Source organism: Mauremys mutica, chromosome 11, assembly GCF_020497125.1.
Source record: "Mauremys mutica isolate MM-2020 ecotype Southern chromosome 11, ASM2049712v1, whole genome shotgun sequence".
NCBI classification, from domain to species: domain Eukaryota; kingdom Metazoa; phylum Chordata; order Testudines; family Geoemydidae; genus Mauremys; species Mauremys mutica.
In genome coordinates, this window is record NC_059082.1 from 2,445,134 (window position 1) to 2,460,453 (window position 15,320).

The 15,320-nt window shown below is 44.9% G+C and overlaps 1 protein-coding gene across 1 annotated transcript in view; it reads right to left on the bottom strand.

The window, feature by feature from the left end:
• The window catches only part of ADAMTS7 (ADAM metallopeptidase with thrombospondin type 1 motif 7), a 136,415-nt gene that overhangs the window by 77,502 nt on the left and 43,593 nt on the right, over positions 1 to 15,320 (bottom strand). The window contains exons 12-15 of the mRNA XM_044979660.1: positions 9,345 to 9,514; positions 8,745 to 8,878; positions 2,964 to 3,084; positions 63 to 307 (exon numbers count right to left, since the gene is read on the bottom strand). Coding sequence (XP_044835595.1) covers positions 63 to 307; positions 2,964 to 3,084; positions 8,745 to 8,878; positions 9,345 to 9,514 — 670 coding nt within the window. The remainder of the gene's footprint in view (positions 1 to 62; positions 308 to 2,963; positions 3,085 to 8,744; positions 8,879 to 9,344; positions 9,515 to 15,320) is intronic.

Sequence of the window (15,320 nt, forward strand, 5' to 3'; positions counted from 1 at the left end):
CACACAGATCTCTGCACCTGTCACATGTGGCTACATGGCAAAATAAAACATCATGCAAGTACCTGGATCCAGACAGGCTCCCCCGTGGGCCCAGGGGATGTGAGGTTCTCCCAGTTTCCAGTCCTCTCGTAGGTGAAGGTTGTCCCAGCCACTTTGTAATCTCCGTTCCATTGGATGGTCCACCCGCCATTCAGAAAGTATTTCTCTGGATCTTCACTCCTCAAGGCCAAGAAATTTCCTGCTTCTGCCACTTCCTCAATTCTAATCTCCCGGGCTCCAGCTGGGATCATCCCAATGTCAACGTAACCTGGGAATTTCATTGACTGTCAATCTCAGGCAGTCGAACAAACAGAAGAACCCCAATGCCAGATAAATCAACCACTTCCAGTCAAACCGCTAGAGCAATGAGAGCCGCCAAGCTGATTAAACAGAGCATTTTGTCTTTTAGCTGCTGATTTCAGCATCAGCGAGTACCTGGGGCCTCAGATAAAATAGCTCTTTCTTTCCAGGTTTCAGGGGTAGCCGTGTTAGTCTGTATCAGCAAAAAAACCGAGGAGTCCTTGTGGCACCTTAGAGACTAACAAATTTATTTGGGCATAAGCTTTCATGGGCTAAAACCCACTTCATCGGACGTATGAAGTGAAAAATACAGGAGCAGGTATAATACATGAAAGGATGGGGGTTGCTTTACCAAGTGTGAGGTCAGTCCAACGAGATAAATCAACTAACAGCAGAATACCAAGGGAGGAAAAATAACTTTTGAAGTGGTAAGAGAGTGGCCCATTACAGACAGTTGACAAGAAGGTGTGAGTAACAATAGGGAGAAATTAGTATTGGGGAAATTAAGTTTAGCTTTTGTAATGACCCAACCGCTCCCAGTCTTTATTCAGGGTCATTACAAAACCTAAACTTAATTTCCCCAATACTAATTTCTCCCTATTGTTACTCACACCTTCTTGTCCAGTGGTTCTCAAACTGGGGCCGCCACTTCCAGCAGCTCCCATTGGCCTGGAGCAGTGAACTGCAGCCAGTGGGAGCCCCGATCAGCCGGACCTGCGGATGTGGCAGGTAAACAAACCAGCCCGGCCCGCCAGGGGCTTTCCCTACACAAGCGGCAGCCCCAGTTTGAGAACCACTGTTCTTGTCACCTGTCTGTAATGGGCCACTCTCTTACCACTTCAGAAGTTATTTTTCCTCCCTTGGTATCCTGCTGTTAGTTGATTTATCTCGTTAGACTGACCTCACACTTGGTAAAGCAACCCCCATCTTTTCATGTATTTATACCTGCTCCTGTATTTTTCACATCTTTCTTTCCAGTGAGCCACATGCAGAATCTTACATGGAGCCAGGCTGTGTTCTCTGCTGGTCCATTCCATTGCAGAACTAAAAATGTCCTCACTGAGCCTTGACCAATGCATTTAACATGCTTTTACCTTGTCCACATTGACCATCCAAACCCTCGTAAACCTTCTGTTAAGCTGAACCCAGAGGTCCAGCTAACTCAGACTTCTTTTTAGAGTGCAGACTCTAGCAGCAAAGGTATGTAAATGGATATTTTTCCTCCGAGCGGTAAACACTGGAATGATAATCAATTTAACATGTCTCTGTTCCAAAGGCTAAATCTTTGCCCCCTGAAAGTCAACTGCAAAAGTACCAGTGATTTTAAAAGGAGCAAGATTAAATAGTAAAGGATGATTTCAAGTTTTTGGTCTCTAACAAATATAAATCAGAATGAAATGAATGATATTGATGGAATCACTCCCTTAGCTTCCTACATGTCATAGCCAATGCCTTTCAGAACAATTGCACTGCCAATAATTTACCTTCTCTTTATTGCTGACCCTACTTTCCCCTGTGGAATTTCCTAACAGTTGCGTTATTGAAGAGTTCCTGTTTGCAAACCAGTCCTGCCCCTCCCCCGACACTGCTGATAAAGGGAAAAACTGGATCTACAGATTAAGGGTGTTTGTATTAAGAAAATCATTTAAAACAACAAGTCGGAATCTTTTTCTCGCTCTCTTATTCAAATAGGCGAGATCTTTGACCTAACCTCATTCTGTCCACTTGCTCAGTTTTCAGGGCCATGTTTAGTTATTAAGGGAGCTTAGTTATACTTTACAAAGTTCCAGTCATGTTTCTTTAATGAAAAGAAGTGCTGTCTCTATCTATCTGTACAAAAACCATCTTGGCATTTTAATATATAAAGCATGGAACAGAAACAGAGCTTTCCTATTTTAAAAAAAAGTTGTGAGGGAATTTGGTGCTCACAAACATAATGATAAATAGTAATAACGGTACGCTGCACTTTTACAGCACCTTCTGCCAAAGGATCTCAAAGCCCTTTATAAACTGTGATGAACTACAGTCTCCTTGTGAGGTTGGAGTTTTCCCTGTTTCACCGACAGGGAAAACTGACGCACAAAGATGCTAAGTGACTCGCTCTAGGTAACCGTGTTGTCCTGAGTCAAGCACAGTACCTTGAAGGGTACCCAAGGACCCTGAAAAACCGGGACCATCCACATGCACTGTGTCCCCTAAGCAGCATGGTGATCTGCCAAGTAGAGGCTTATCTATTCCCCAGAAAGTTACTACAAATGCTGCCACCACTGGCATGAACTGGCCAGGAGTACATGCTGCTCACGCGTGCATTCCACAGCACATCCCCTGCCTGCCAGTCCAGCAGCCTCCGGCCTTAGCTTGTAGGGTTCCTGGAGAAAAGGATCTGTGTGGTGGATTTGTCCCTTCTACCTGCAAAACCTCTGAGCACCTTTTCTTGCTATATCTTATTAGTATTTGTTTAACCTTTAATGATCCACTTCCCTTCCTAAATGAGCCCGTCATGGAACATGGCAGGTGCTGTGCATTCTCACCAATTCATGCTGCTCACAAATGTTCCCTGTCAGAACAGGAACCAGCAAAAGTTCAGGGACAGGCTGGCAGATGGTTGTGACAGACAGCCTTACCCAGCCCCTCGCTCTCCTCGAACATCTTTTTCACAGTCTGGCAGGTGGATCCATCCCCATGGCACACCCCGCACCGATCCTCGACAGCGTTGGAGTCAATTTCATAGTCACAGCCCACGTTCTGAAACACAAGAACTCCCGTAGCTCACACTCAGTAGTGAAAATCTCTTCACAAGGCTCTGGTTTTAAATGACGAGAGGAGTGCAATTTCTGTTGGCTCCAACAGCTGCATTATACACTTCCAGAGGCGCAGAAAGTGCATGGGAGCCTGCTGTAATAATGTCAATGGGTCTGTTTCTCCATCACACAGCACGCAGGTGTCTCTCAGTGCCAGCAAGCTGTGCCCGAGTCACAGAGAGTCATGATGGGATCACCAGTCCTCACAGGAAATAATGAATGTGACCAGGACCAGGCTCACTGAGCAGCCTGCCTGGCAGTGTACCATTTGTCATTGGTAGGATGTGAACTAAGGAAGACAGATACATGGGTTACCCAGGGAGATTAAGGGCCAGATTCCGGCATGGGGGAAATCTTGAATTTACATACAGCCAGTTCCTCCTGCTTCCCTGGTGCATGGGGTAGGCTGGGGCTCTGGCTAGGGGCAGGGAAAGGCCATGGACAGCACCTAGCACCGTGGTGTCCTGGTCCGTGGCTGGGGCTCCTTGGACTCTACAATACTATTAATTCCAAATGATAATAATAATGTCCGGGGCTGGAGTGTGCTGTGTTCTGCCAAGACCCGGCCAACACAATAGCCCAGAGGGGACTGCTTTTGCCAGTGTAAGTGAGAGCAGCTTTGCTGATCCGGGGGTCTAGGTCAGGCCCCTGCCTGTCCCAGGAGCATGGGGTGGGGGATGTTTAGGTGACATGAATTTGGTGATTGTGCCCTGAACTGTTTTGGCCGTGGCCATCGCTGAAGAATCATGTATTGTTATTCCATTTCTATTACTGCTTTCTATTTTGTTTCACTTCACCATCCCAGGGTGTAGCTGTAGTATCCAAGCGCTTGTTCCATCTCTTGTCTTACAAAGAGTGCGGTCTCAGCTAACGGCTTTGAAGTTCGGTTCATCTTAATCTAGGGATCAGGGCATAAGTAGCTGCAGCTCATTCAGTGAAGTTGCAAACACTTACACAGGGTTGAAGCCAGCCGGATGTTCCTTATGCTGAGGCACATGGCGTCAGATTTCTAACTGTGCACTTCCTCATGACAACTTTTCCTGCCATCTGTCCTGCTCAGAAGGGGTGAAGGAGTCAGGTCTGGCAGTTCACTAAAGAGTCACCAAAGCCAGCTTGTGTTGGTAAGTTATTAAATTGCTGCATATACAGCACCTGGGTTTCTTTTTGAAGTCAGGCACTCAAATACCTTGACAAGAATGCAGTGCAGTCCATATACCTGTTTCCATCTTCTCCTGGGCCTGTCTGTGAGCAGCTAGCATTTGTTTGCACCCTTTCAATTTTACACAGATTGTGATGTAAAGTTGGATGCAATACTATTTGTAAACGCCCAACCTTTTACCTTTCTGCTCATTTCTTTCATAGAACCTAAGAGTAGGCAGTCCGTCAGGTCGGAGAAGAGAATTGTTGGACTTTGTTAGTGCTAAATCCTGTGCTTTAGTTGGGAGACGGCAGCCTCCTGATTGGTAGATCTGCCAGTGCAGTTTCTCTGCAGTGCCAGGGAGATTTTTTATATTCTGCTAACGTACTGTGCGCACTCACATGCAGGTGGCAGTGCCCAGTGTCTCGCCTCGTCAGTACCAGAGGTATCCATTTGATTTTAGTTCAGTAAAAGCCCCGGAGTGAATGCCTAAAGGGTCCTTTTAGTATGTGTGTGTGACAGGGTGTACCAGGCCTTCGTGTCCCCTGCTGGAGGCCCCGCTGCTCTGCTACACTCCGTCCCAAGAAACCGCAAGGTGGGCGGGAAAAAAGCCGCAAAGCTGCATCCTCTAGGCTTGCTTAGAGAGGCCTCACTGGAGCGGCCATCTTGGAAGGAAGAGAGACCTGGTCCTTCAAAGGCTAGAAGGGCTAGCGATGACCCATCAGAGCTCAGCAGGCTCAAATAAAAGAGCCCGAGGGGCCTTAGCAGGTCAGTTCCCAGCGGGGAGCAGAGGGGTGAAGGAGGGTGCTCCTCTTTAGCCAAAGGCCGACAAGTAGACAGCACCATGGCTGGCTGAACTTACACTGCGACTGCAGAGGGAGAAGGACCTGGGGACACCGGCCCGCAGTTAGGGCTGGAGATCAAAGGGCCCAGTAGCAAGGGGCCCAGGGAAGCAGCAGCGACAGATTGAATAAACAGTACCTGGCTGCTGTGTATAGGGTCCCTGGATTGAAACCCGGAGTAGAGGTTGGGCCAGCCCTATCAGCCACAGGTAAAGTGCCGTGACGCCCAAGAAGGGGACATTTGGGCCTCATTTGGGAGCCTGGACAAAAAGGCCAAATCTAAAGGGCCCAGAGCCAGGGATGAAGGCCCCAGCAGGGGCAAAGAGACTGTTAGTTACTGGACTCTTTAATACTCCGGGTTCATCTGGACTTTGTGATATGGCCAGAGGGCCATGCCACTGAAGACCCGCTAAGGTTGGCTGGCAGCCTGTACCGGGCGCCAGGGGTGAGAAAAAGTCGGCAGTACCGCACCCAGACACTTGAAGGCACTCAAGAGGTAAGTGCCCCTTCTCACTGTGTCCCATTTGGGTGCAGTAGTGTCCAGGAAAAGAGTTTTATTTGTGTGATGGGGAAAGAACATTGTTACTTTTTCCTACCGTAAGAGCCTGTTCTGAGCCAAGGAGTTAGTTTTAATTTTGGTGTCGGAGACTAAGACAGCGCCAGCTTTTGTGTGTGCAGCAAGCTCTGGCTGACTAACCTGTCGTTTGCACAAAGCTGCTAAATCTCATTTTTCACTTGTACGTGCCACATGAAGATTGCGACCCTTTGGGCTTAGACTAAAAGTGGACCCAGCTCTGTGAGTACTGCTCAGCAGAGCAACTGCCACTGGGCTTTGGACTCTGGCTCTGTTGGCAACAAAATCTGAGTAGCTGTTTCTAAGGAAGAGTGAGATTTTTCCATGAATGGTTTTGACATAAGCAGCTGCAAAGAAAATTGCTTATTGATTATTTCCCCATCTCCTCTCTGTGCCATATGGAGTGCAAAGGCCCAGCAGCCCACACAGATCTGGGAAAGTCTTGTAGTGCTGGTGTTGTTCTGCAATACCAACAAAGGGGAACAGGCAGCACTGTGTTTCCTCTTTTGAGTCCGGTAATTTCTCTCTCCGATTGGCAGCAGCCAAGACTTGAGTATGTTCAAACATGTTGCTGCTCAGCTTTTAGCTGCCTTTCTGCTCTGAGTGATGTTGGTGAGCACATAGCAACCCACATGAGCAGGAAGATAAGGACTTATCTTTTCCCTTTGTCCAGTGACTGTTTCTTTTTTATCCATTCACTCTATGTCAAGCTCACTGCTGGCACGCATGGGTGGCTTCCCAGCCTCCTCCCCGTGCAGTCAACACATGATGTACAGAGCCAGAAATCACCCTCCTCCTTCAGGCTTGTTTGTATTAACAGGCTAATACCAAATAAACACTATCAACCCCAGCCCAAGCCTTTTCCCAGGCTCCTAGGAACAGGTCAGTGCCAGACGCTGCGTTCCTGTCTGCAGATCCACTTCCCCTACAGCCAGAGCGGGGTAAATGACCCACCTGGAACACTGCATGAGCAGGCTCAACAGGGCAGGTGCACAGAAGGAGTGTCCTGATAGGGCATAACTCCCTCCAAGCACAAGGAAGCTGTTGGTGAATTTAGCCTGTGTTGTGCTTGTAGTCGGCGGGTTTGTTTTCATTAATTATGTTGGGGAATATCTGGCGGCGAAAGCCGTCTGGGAATGAGAGAGCTCTTGGCAAGTCACTGAAGGAGCACGCTGCTGACACAGAAGCCTGAGCATTGCACTAGGCCAGCTACTGTTTCTCTATGCACGCCACTATTCCACCCAGCTAACCCAGGCGGTGAAACTCCCAGCCATGGAGCACAAGTGCAATGGTTGTAATCCCTGTATGGTTCATTGTACTCGATGGAATGGAAAATCTGCTCCTGTGTGGTCTGCAGGCTGATACAGCTGGCTGCAAATGAAACCATGTGCTGCAACTGTGAGAGGGGCTGGACAATGGACCCATAAAAAAACAGCATCTCTGGCCAAGGACTTAGGGAGCAAATCTCCTCTGTGCAGAGCAGAGGGTGATTTAAGTGGAGGCGAGGACTTGTGCTGGTCATCTGCACGGGGGGGAATTTCACCCTTACATTGTACACATTCCCATCTTCATGGCAGTCCTTCAAAGTACATTTTTACCTAAGAGCTGCTGCAGGTACCATGCACCTGCCACGGATGGAACTCTGACCGAACAGCTGAATCCCAATCATGTGCTGTCCGGGTCACTCTTCCTCTGCTTGCTCTGGGCAGTATTGGTGATGTCAATTGCAAGAGGAGGGAAGTGACTCACATGTAATTGCCTGGAAACCACCATCACTCTTCAGAGAGTGGGCAGCCCTGTCAATGCAAGTCCATGTTGTTGCAGCTGCTTAAGATAGCAATACATTTGGTCCATGGACTGCAAAACTGAGATGCCTCCAATTGCCTTCTACGTGTCTGATCCAGTGAGCACTGAAGACTTCGGGGCGCTCTCCGTTAACGTCATTGGGCAATGGATAAGACCCTATTTTAATAAGTAAAAATGGAGCTTAGCTATAAAATATAAAATAGAGGGTTTTCTTTGTGAAAACATTTTCTGATAAAACCTGAGGCATATTCGTTATATCCCAAATCTTGGGACTACTCACCTGAGTAAGGGCTATGAATGTGAGTAAGATTTTGCAAGACTGCATCCCTCTGTCCCCTGGAAAAGTCTTCACAGAAATCTAAAGAAGACTCCTACGGGATTCCAAGGCAGGCATGATTCGACAGTCCTGAGGTGGGTTTTAGTAGCAAGACAGCCTGCAAAACTTGTACACTCTGCTCTTCATCAGCGACACCTTGTAGATGGTATTGCCGAAGGGTGTTTCTGCCAAAGGAATTGCTTCCTGAGGCTGGCTGTCATGCCTCCTTATCTGCCTCCCAGTTGGCTTTGGCAGCACTTTGTTCTAGGTATCGTGAGTTTGGGAAATGTCCTTCCCAGGTGTCGGTCAACAGAGCTCGGCCTGACGCCAGCGTTAGTTTTTATAGCGTTTCAAAGAAAGAAAATAAAAATTTTAAAAATCAGAAACCCACAGGGTCTGGGTTCTATATTAAGATTAAAATGTTCTTTTGTTCAGATGTGTCCATTGTTTAACTTCCATTCCTGAAGGCCAAATCCCATCCACAACATGGGTCCAAATATAGCCATGTCTTATCTTCATGCAACCCCATCCACATGAGTCAGGAAGAGACACCATCATTACCACACATGAAAATAACATCAAAGTTTGTCAATAAAACATTTGTTTTGGTGCGAGCAGGCAAAGCCCTAATACCATTCCTTCACATGCTCAACACACACAATAGGGCAAACAGTAACACCAGTCCTGGGTTTGCCTTTATTTAACAAATCTCTAAGATCAGCCTTGTGCTTACAAACATAACTGGGCTTTTCTCAGCTAGATTCCTGTCTCTCCCTCTAAGTCTCTCTTCCTGAGAGAGCCACTTGGAGTTGAAACTAAGGGGATTCATCTGGCCTGGATTCTAGGGTGAGTCAGCAAAATAGCTCTGCACCTCTGCACAGGTTCTCAAAGATATGTTTCACAAAGAGAGACTACACCCAAAGCATACCTTACAGATCCCATTGATACAGAGATCCCGGCTTGCGTTCCCCTCGTAACATGGAGTCCCATCAATGACAGCATCCCGGAGCTTTTCGGAAAAGTATCCATCTTCTGGGCGGCAGTGCAACTCACACGGATTGACTGAGGGTTCCAAACAGACTGTAAACAAACCTTCAAGGCCAAGAGTATCTGCGCACTTCTACCCATGTCCTGTCTTCTCCCACTAGAGCCATCCCTGCTACAGAACCATGACTTGCACTGTCAGGACTTTCCTCTGCTCTAAATAATCATCTTCTGACCCATAAACTAAACCTGCACATGCACCTATGACCCCTTAGTATGTCAGCTCTTTGGGGCAGAGACTGCCTGTTTTCGTTCCCTGTTTGTCCCTAGTACAATCGGGCCCTAGTCTATTTCTTGAGCTCCTAGATGCTACAGAAACGCAAATAATAAATTAATAATAAATATGCCTTAATTATGACAGCACTGAAAGATAAAACTTCTTGGCCTTGTGCATGGATTCTAACCATTAATACAGATCATTAGTAAAATCAATTTAAAATAATGGTCTAGCTTTGCAAATAGAGGCTCAGGAGGTTGGACTTACTGTTGGTCGGTACTGGCATCCACTTATAGAGTTTCCCTTTATATAGCATCGCATCAAACTGGCTGCACTGGATGTGGCGGAAGGATGGTTTGTCTGTGGGGCACGGCTTCATGTTACAAACCCGGAATCGCTTCCGTTCCCCAAGGCAGTATTTACCACCATACTTTGGTCTGTTATCAAAAGCAGGAGAACAGAAAACACAAGCAGGTGCAACATATTAGGATGAAATTCACTAACTTATCATAGAATATAAGGAGCACATTACTCAGTGTTATCCCTATTGGCTGCTAATCTTTTAATTTACCACATTGGGTCAGATTCCCTAGTCAAGCAAAACCCTGTCTAAAGTCAATGGAGATTTGCTCAATTAAAGTCCACATAATTTGACACCCTATGACAGGATGCACCAATATAAATCCAGAATAACTCCACTGTATTCAGTGGCTTTACCCCAGCAGAGCAGAGAGCAGAACATAGTCATGTGGACTCTACAATCACATGGAATGGAAAGCATTACCTGTGCTAACAAGAGATGGCTCAGAGTTTCAGCCTTCCATCCCAGATCTGAACATACCCATATTTCAGGGTGTCTGAGTGTGTAAGTTTGAAGTCAGCTGTTTGATTAGGACTATTCTAGAGAGAGGAGACAGATCTGGATTTGAACTGTGAAGCTCTGGTACGTTTGGATCTGTGGTATTGGTTTAGGTCTGTCGCTAGTTTTAATAAGTACGATTCTCCTTCCTCAGACAGACCTACAACTGTAACGCAAATAAGGAGCTCACTTTTTTGCAGCTAACATACCCAAATGGAAAGTGCCACAAAAGGAAGTTATTTGTGTCACATCAGACCAATGGCTGGTGTCTCTGTATCTGATAATCATATCCCTTCATTCGTTCCCCTGCTGATAGATTGTCAGTTATTAGGACATTTCTTTATTTGGGGGCAGATCCTCACTGAGGCTGATCAGAGCTTTACCACTGACGTCAGTGAATGATGTATCAGGCTCTTTGCTAGTAAATCTTTGAGAAACTCCATAAAAGCAGCAAACATTCCAGGTTTGAACCTAAATCCATCATAAAGCCAGTTTTCCACAGTGAAATTTAAAAAGCCCTGAATCCCTGCTATACAACTTGTTTCTGGATTAATAACCTTGTTGATGATGTAATTGGCAGACGTGTCTACTGGACCCATTGGGATTAGAACTTGACCTGCTGATGGTTTATTAACACGGCAGCTCAAAGATGGCTTTTACTATGTTGTCAAACTGAATTTCTTTACTGAAAGACCTAGCTCTCTTGTTGGCAGGTTACGTCATCTCCCCCCACCCCTCCCCAAAACAGAGAGAGGCAACACTGTTTGCCATCTTGGGGAAGGGAGCTTTGATCCCTGGGACAAAGTCTTTTGCTCATCTTTCAACAGATTTCGTTAACAAATAAGCCCATACAATTCTGACTTTCAAACAGAAATGAGCTGAACACCAATTAAAAAATAATGAAGCTGCAATTTAGTGCAGGGTTCCTGCCTTCTCTCCCCCTCTTTTCCCCCTGGCCTGAAACAATGGCTGCATTCAGAAGCAACTTTCCCAAAGAGTCAATCTGACCTGGCTGTGAGAGGAAGATCTGAGGCCCTGCCAGTGTCTGTGTTACATCAAAAGGTGTGAGTCCTGAGGCCCACGGCTGTCGCGGTGGCCTCCAGTTCGGCTGAACCTCTCCACCGACTCTATGGAATATCCCAGTCAGACAGCTGTGGGCAAACAGCTAGCTTCCCGAGCTGTAACACACCATTGTACAGCACAGCAGACCTCTGGGCTGTGGCATCAAAGGAAAATTTGTGGGATCTGAGCTCTTTTCAATAACTATTTCAGTTAGCGAAAGTGACAGAATTTAAGTATAATTGACTTTTATCAGGGGTGCTGCTTGTTTACATTTTGCGTTTCACTCCACTAGAACAATGAAACCTGCCTAATTCCTTTTGGGTTTGTTTCTAGACAACTGCACTTTTGAGTTTTTCTGCCTTAGCAGAATGTTGCACTGTCTGGGCTACAACACTGCAGGGGAATATTTAAAGCCAAACATGGAGGAAAACCCCTATTTTCTTTTTAAAAATTAGACTAGAATACAATAAAGCACAAGTTAAATAATTTCTATGACTTCTTTATAAGATTTTTTTGTAAAACTTTTAAAAAGCAAATTTACATTGTGGATCTACCTCCACAGTGTGACTTTACTGTTACCAATATGGCCAATTTTACGGCCTCACTTTATGATGGTATAAAAATGGTTATTAAAGTTAAGCGTCAATGGTAATGTTTGAAGTTTGCAATTGCAGTCAAGAATCATTATCTACGTAGGAACCTACAGTCTCAGCCATCTCCTCAGCGTTTTCAGTAACTGACAAATGATTGCCATTTCTCAAGATAAAACTGGCTGCTTACGTTCCACAGAAAATAAAGCCATCTGTTTTACCATCTTTGCAAGCATGCCCTGATGAGATTGCTTTGGCTAACAGCATGGATTACTGGAACCATAATCTTCCTGAATTGGCCACACCATTGTCAAAAATGGCCCAGCTACTGGAAACGTTTCAACAGAGATCCTCTTTTGTCATTAAGTCTATTTCTGTATTAATAAATAGAAGGCACAGGTCCTGTCCTCTTGTCACGTGGGTATAAACATGGAATCATTCTCTCCTTGAAATGAAGCCTCACTGGAGTTATTCCAGGTTTGCACCAGTGTAACAGAGATCAGAGTGTGGCCCATTCTGGGTTTGTGTTGGAGAGTGCTACTCTTCAGCTTTCCCAAGGACAGGCCTCCAACCCTGGGTCTGCTCCTGTTCCAGTTGGAATCAATGGCAAAACTGCCATTGCCTTCTGTGGGTGCAAGACTGATCCCTTGTGTTCCAAGGGCTGTGAAAATAACGTCCACTGCTTACCTTCCTTGAGTCTAACGTTCTGTGACAGGTGGCTGGAGCACATGGTACAACACAGTTATTAAAGCTATAAAATTACGATCAGTGATTGTTTAGTTAACCATACATCTATTGTTCTCCTTTGAAACAATGTCCCTCTCATGAGTGCTTTAGAAGAATGAAAATCTCAAATGTGCTAAACAAAAGGTTTGACCATCACACTTGATTTTGCATGTGATTATTATGTGTAAATGTTTGCACTAATATAGCACTGGAGAGACTTTTTGCCAGCTGGAATACTCTGTTTTCTCTCCAATAGTCAGGTGTAAGTGAGTTCTCATTTGTCTCCATATTGTTCACGTCACTATAGAAGCCTCTGTATTGCCCATACCTCTACAGTTTGCCCTTGATACATTTTTTTTAAAGATGCTTGGCCAACAAATACTAGTAGAACAATTGCCATGACTATTTATTTACACTTCCGGGACAGAGGAAAAGGTCCAACGATCATACACACATACAGCACCATGAAGAGGTGGCAAGGAGCAATACCACATTTTACTAATTGAAACATATATAAAGCTGCATAACCTAACTTGAATTCACATCAGCTCATTGGGTCTGGTTCTGATCTCACTTACACTAGTTTTATACCGGTGTGGAGTTACTCGTCATTTTTATCAGTGTAACTGATATTACTGGGGAAGTGGTCTGATGTGTAATAATATATCCCATCAAATCCTACACCGAGTTTAGCGATAACAGCCACACACACTAGCTAGAACTACTTCCCAGGCCCTTCCCTTTTATAAAATAAGGAAAAGAAACCATCACCTGAACTGACTGTAAACTCTTTGGGAGCAGGAACTGTGTTTTATTTTCTGTTCAGTGTCCAGCACAAAAGGACTGACCCTAACTGGCGTTTGTTTATAGGTGCTATTTTAATTAGAGCTGGGTGAAATTTTTCAGCTGAAACTTTCTCTTAGTCCTCTTAATCTTCATCTTAAATAATTTTAAGCAAAAAAGGCCGTTGGGGGACACCAAGTGTTTTCCAAATGTGTGTCCATTTTGTCAAATTGTTCATTTGAGACAAAAATCTGAAATGTTTTGATTTTTTTTTTGGCTTCAAACAACTTTTTGTTTCTAAATTTCCTTTAATTTTATTTTTTAAATATTTAAAATTTTAAATATTCAAAAATGTTAAGTGGCCAAAATCAAAACAAAACATTCTGTTTGACCTGAAATTAATTTTTTTTAAACTTTTCAGTTTGCTAAAAATAAAAATAAAAAAGTTTTTGATCCAACCTAAAGCTATATTTTTTTTTACTTTTCAAAATTTCCAGTGAAGTGAAAAAACTGTTATTTGCCAAACTCTATCTGTAATATAATAAATGCCAAAGTGCCTGATAGCAGCAGCATAAGTGATTTCATAACAATCTATTCACATACAGAACACTGGAATTCATATGATGCAGAGAGAGTTCCCAAAAGTTGCAACAGAAGAGCTGGTTTGAATTTTTTGGCACAGTGTTTTTGGGATGTATGGAACAGACTTGGCCAGTCACAAGAAAAGGAATCGGTATGCTCTCCACCATGGAAATGAAGATGCCGAGATGATCAAAAGGTTGGACACTCCATGACAGGAAATGAAATGAGGTTGTGAGGATCCTTATGTGGATTGCCCCAATTGAAGACAAGTTGAGGGAGGCTACGCTACGTTGATATAGATGTATCCAATGGAGACCTGAGAGTGTTATTGATAGGAATGCCCTTGCAATCATCATGGATGGAAGATGACCAAAGGTAGAAGATATGGACCCGATATCAGTGGACATTAGAGAGACCAATTGCATGACAGCCTAGTTTACAATCAAGAGTTTTGGAAGAAGACTATAAAAGTCACTGATCTCAAACAGAGATGTGTTGAAGAAGAAGAAGAAGATGATGATGATGATGATGATTTTGGGGGGAAATTGTCAGCATTTGCAACCAGCTGTCCCCACCATCTTTCCCACACTGCTCCCAATTGGCCTCAGATCTACTCTGAAGGAACAACTGGCACTACTTGGCAGTTCTGTAGGGAGTCCGAGTAGCGAGGCCAAAGACTGGAGGATCTATGGGTACTGAACTCCTTTCCCATGAATGAAAGGTGACTAGTCAAAAGTGGACTACAGCAGAACCAGGATGAACTCAAAATTATATTAATGCAAAGAAGTCTGGAGGGCTATTAAAGAAATGGGTAATGGCTTCAGTTAGGCAACTCATGTGAGCAAGGACTGCACGACTGGATCACAGCCCAGACATGAACATGTGTCTGCAGTTGAAAGCACCTCCTCCCCCATCCCCACACCATTTATATAGTGGAAGGGCAGTTCATTAAGGGTATTGTAGTGGGGTGGCCTGCCCCTTTAAGGACCAGAGGCCTGCAGCTCGCCAGCCCGTACAATTAAGCTGCCTGCCGGGGATGAGATGTGGGGTTTAATTAGAATCAAAGGGCAGCAAGAACTTGCTAGAGAGAGGGAGAAGCTCAGGATACAGTAGAGAATGAGAGACTCCTGCAGACCAGATCCTGAGGCCAGGCTAGGAGGAGTTGGGAAAAGCCTGCTCAAGAAAGAAATCCCTGAGACCAGGGGAGTTTGGGGCAGTGCCCAGCTTAAGGCTGGAGGGAAATTTTTTTGTGTTTAATTTTGAACTTTGTTAAAAAAAACTAATTCCTAAGGAGGGTTGTTATTGGACTTGTAAAAGCCTCTTCTGGAGTTGATTGTGGAACTAAGAAGGGACACTGAGGCGAGGGGCTGTTTGCAGGGCTGTCCTGAGGCCACCAGGGCCGCTGGGAGGTGGAAGGGCCACTCGATGCCCGATAGGATTCAAAACTCAATGGAATAAATGGGAAACTTTCAATTTCAATTGATTTCAATGGGTTTGAGAACAGGTCCTCAATGCTCCATGCTAGTAATTTCTAAATGATGGAAAGAGTTTTTTCACTGTGCGTGTAGGAGGCCCAAGCTCTGCTTTGTTCTCAAGGGTAGAATGGGAAGGTTGTTCCAAAAGAAAAAAAAACCAACAAAA